Source organism: Bison bison, unplaced genomic scaffold (assembly GCF_000754665.1).
Source record: "Bison bison bison isolate TAMUID 2011002044 unplaced genomic scaffold, Bison_UMD1.0 scf7180017849959, whole genome shotgun sequence".
NCBI classification, from domain to species: domain Eukaryota; kingdom Metazoa; phylum Chordata; class Mammalia; order Artiodactyla; family Bovidae; genus Bison; species Bison bison.
In genome coordinates this window covers 13,071-13,764 of record NW_011480532.1, presented here as the reverse complement: position 1 = coordinate 13,764, position 694 = coordinate 13,071, and the positions used below count along the sequence as shown (strand labels likewise).

Genomic DNA, 694 nt, shown 5'->3' with positions numbered 1-694 from the left:
AATGATGCCATCAGAATCAAAAGCCAGTTTGACTATGAACCGGTCATCATAGCAAACAACTCTCCTGCCCTGGACCCTTCGGGATGGTGTAAAGACAAGAATCTTTTCCTTCTCCAGTTTACGTAGGATATCTTGATCTGTTGAAATATGGATTATGTGTCACAGAATAAAAATCATCTTTGGAAATTAAAAGCATTATTCCCATATTAAAACATATAAAAGTTGATACTAGCTTAATATATTATTTGCTCTTAGAGAGAATGCGGCTACTATTCCTGGCTATGGCACCATTTTGGACTGTGATTTTAGCCAAGTTGCTTTCCCCTTTCCACTCCAGTTTTCTTTCTGATAAAGGAGATAGATTAAATGACATCTAAATTTTTTAAAACTAGCATGAACAGTAAGAAATAATAGTGATATCCTAACATTTTTGAGGCTTATTTTGCCCTTTGGCTGCAGCGCCAGGTTTTGGTTGATGAAGAAACCAGGGAAGTATGATGAGGATGTGTCTGCCAGGAGGAGAATAATATATCTTTCTTAGGGACTAACATTTTTGCCTTCTGCCTGAAGGAAAGCCACGACTAAGGAAAAATATAAAGTGGTAGCATATGAGTACTGACCCCCTTTCCTTTTAGCCTCTTTATTAATGAAGAAAGAAGTTTGAGTAGGGCCAGGATCCACTCTCAGAGAAGGC

General features: G+C 37.9%; 1 protein-coding gene across 1 annotated transcript in view; it reads right to left on the bottom strand.

Moving 5' to 3' along the window:
• Positions 1–694, bottom strand: part of ZC3H12B (zinc finger CCCH-type containing 12B) — a gene marked incomplete at its 5' end in the record, with an annotated part of 9,877 nt that overhangs the window by 3,714 nt on the left and 5,469 nt on the right. Inside the window, 1 exon segment of the mRNA XM_010848295.1 lies at positions 3–137. Coding sequence (XP_010846597.1) covers positions 3–137 — 135 coding nt within the window.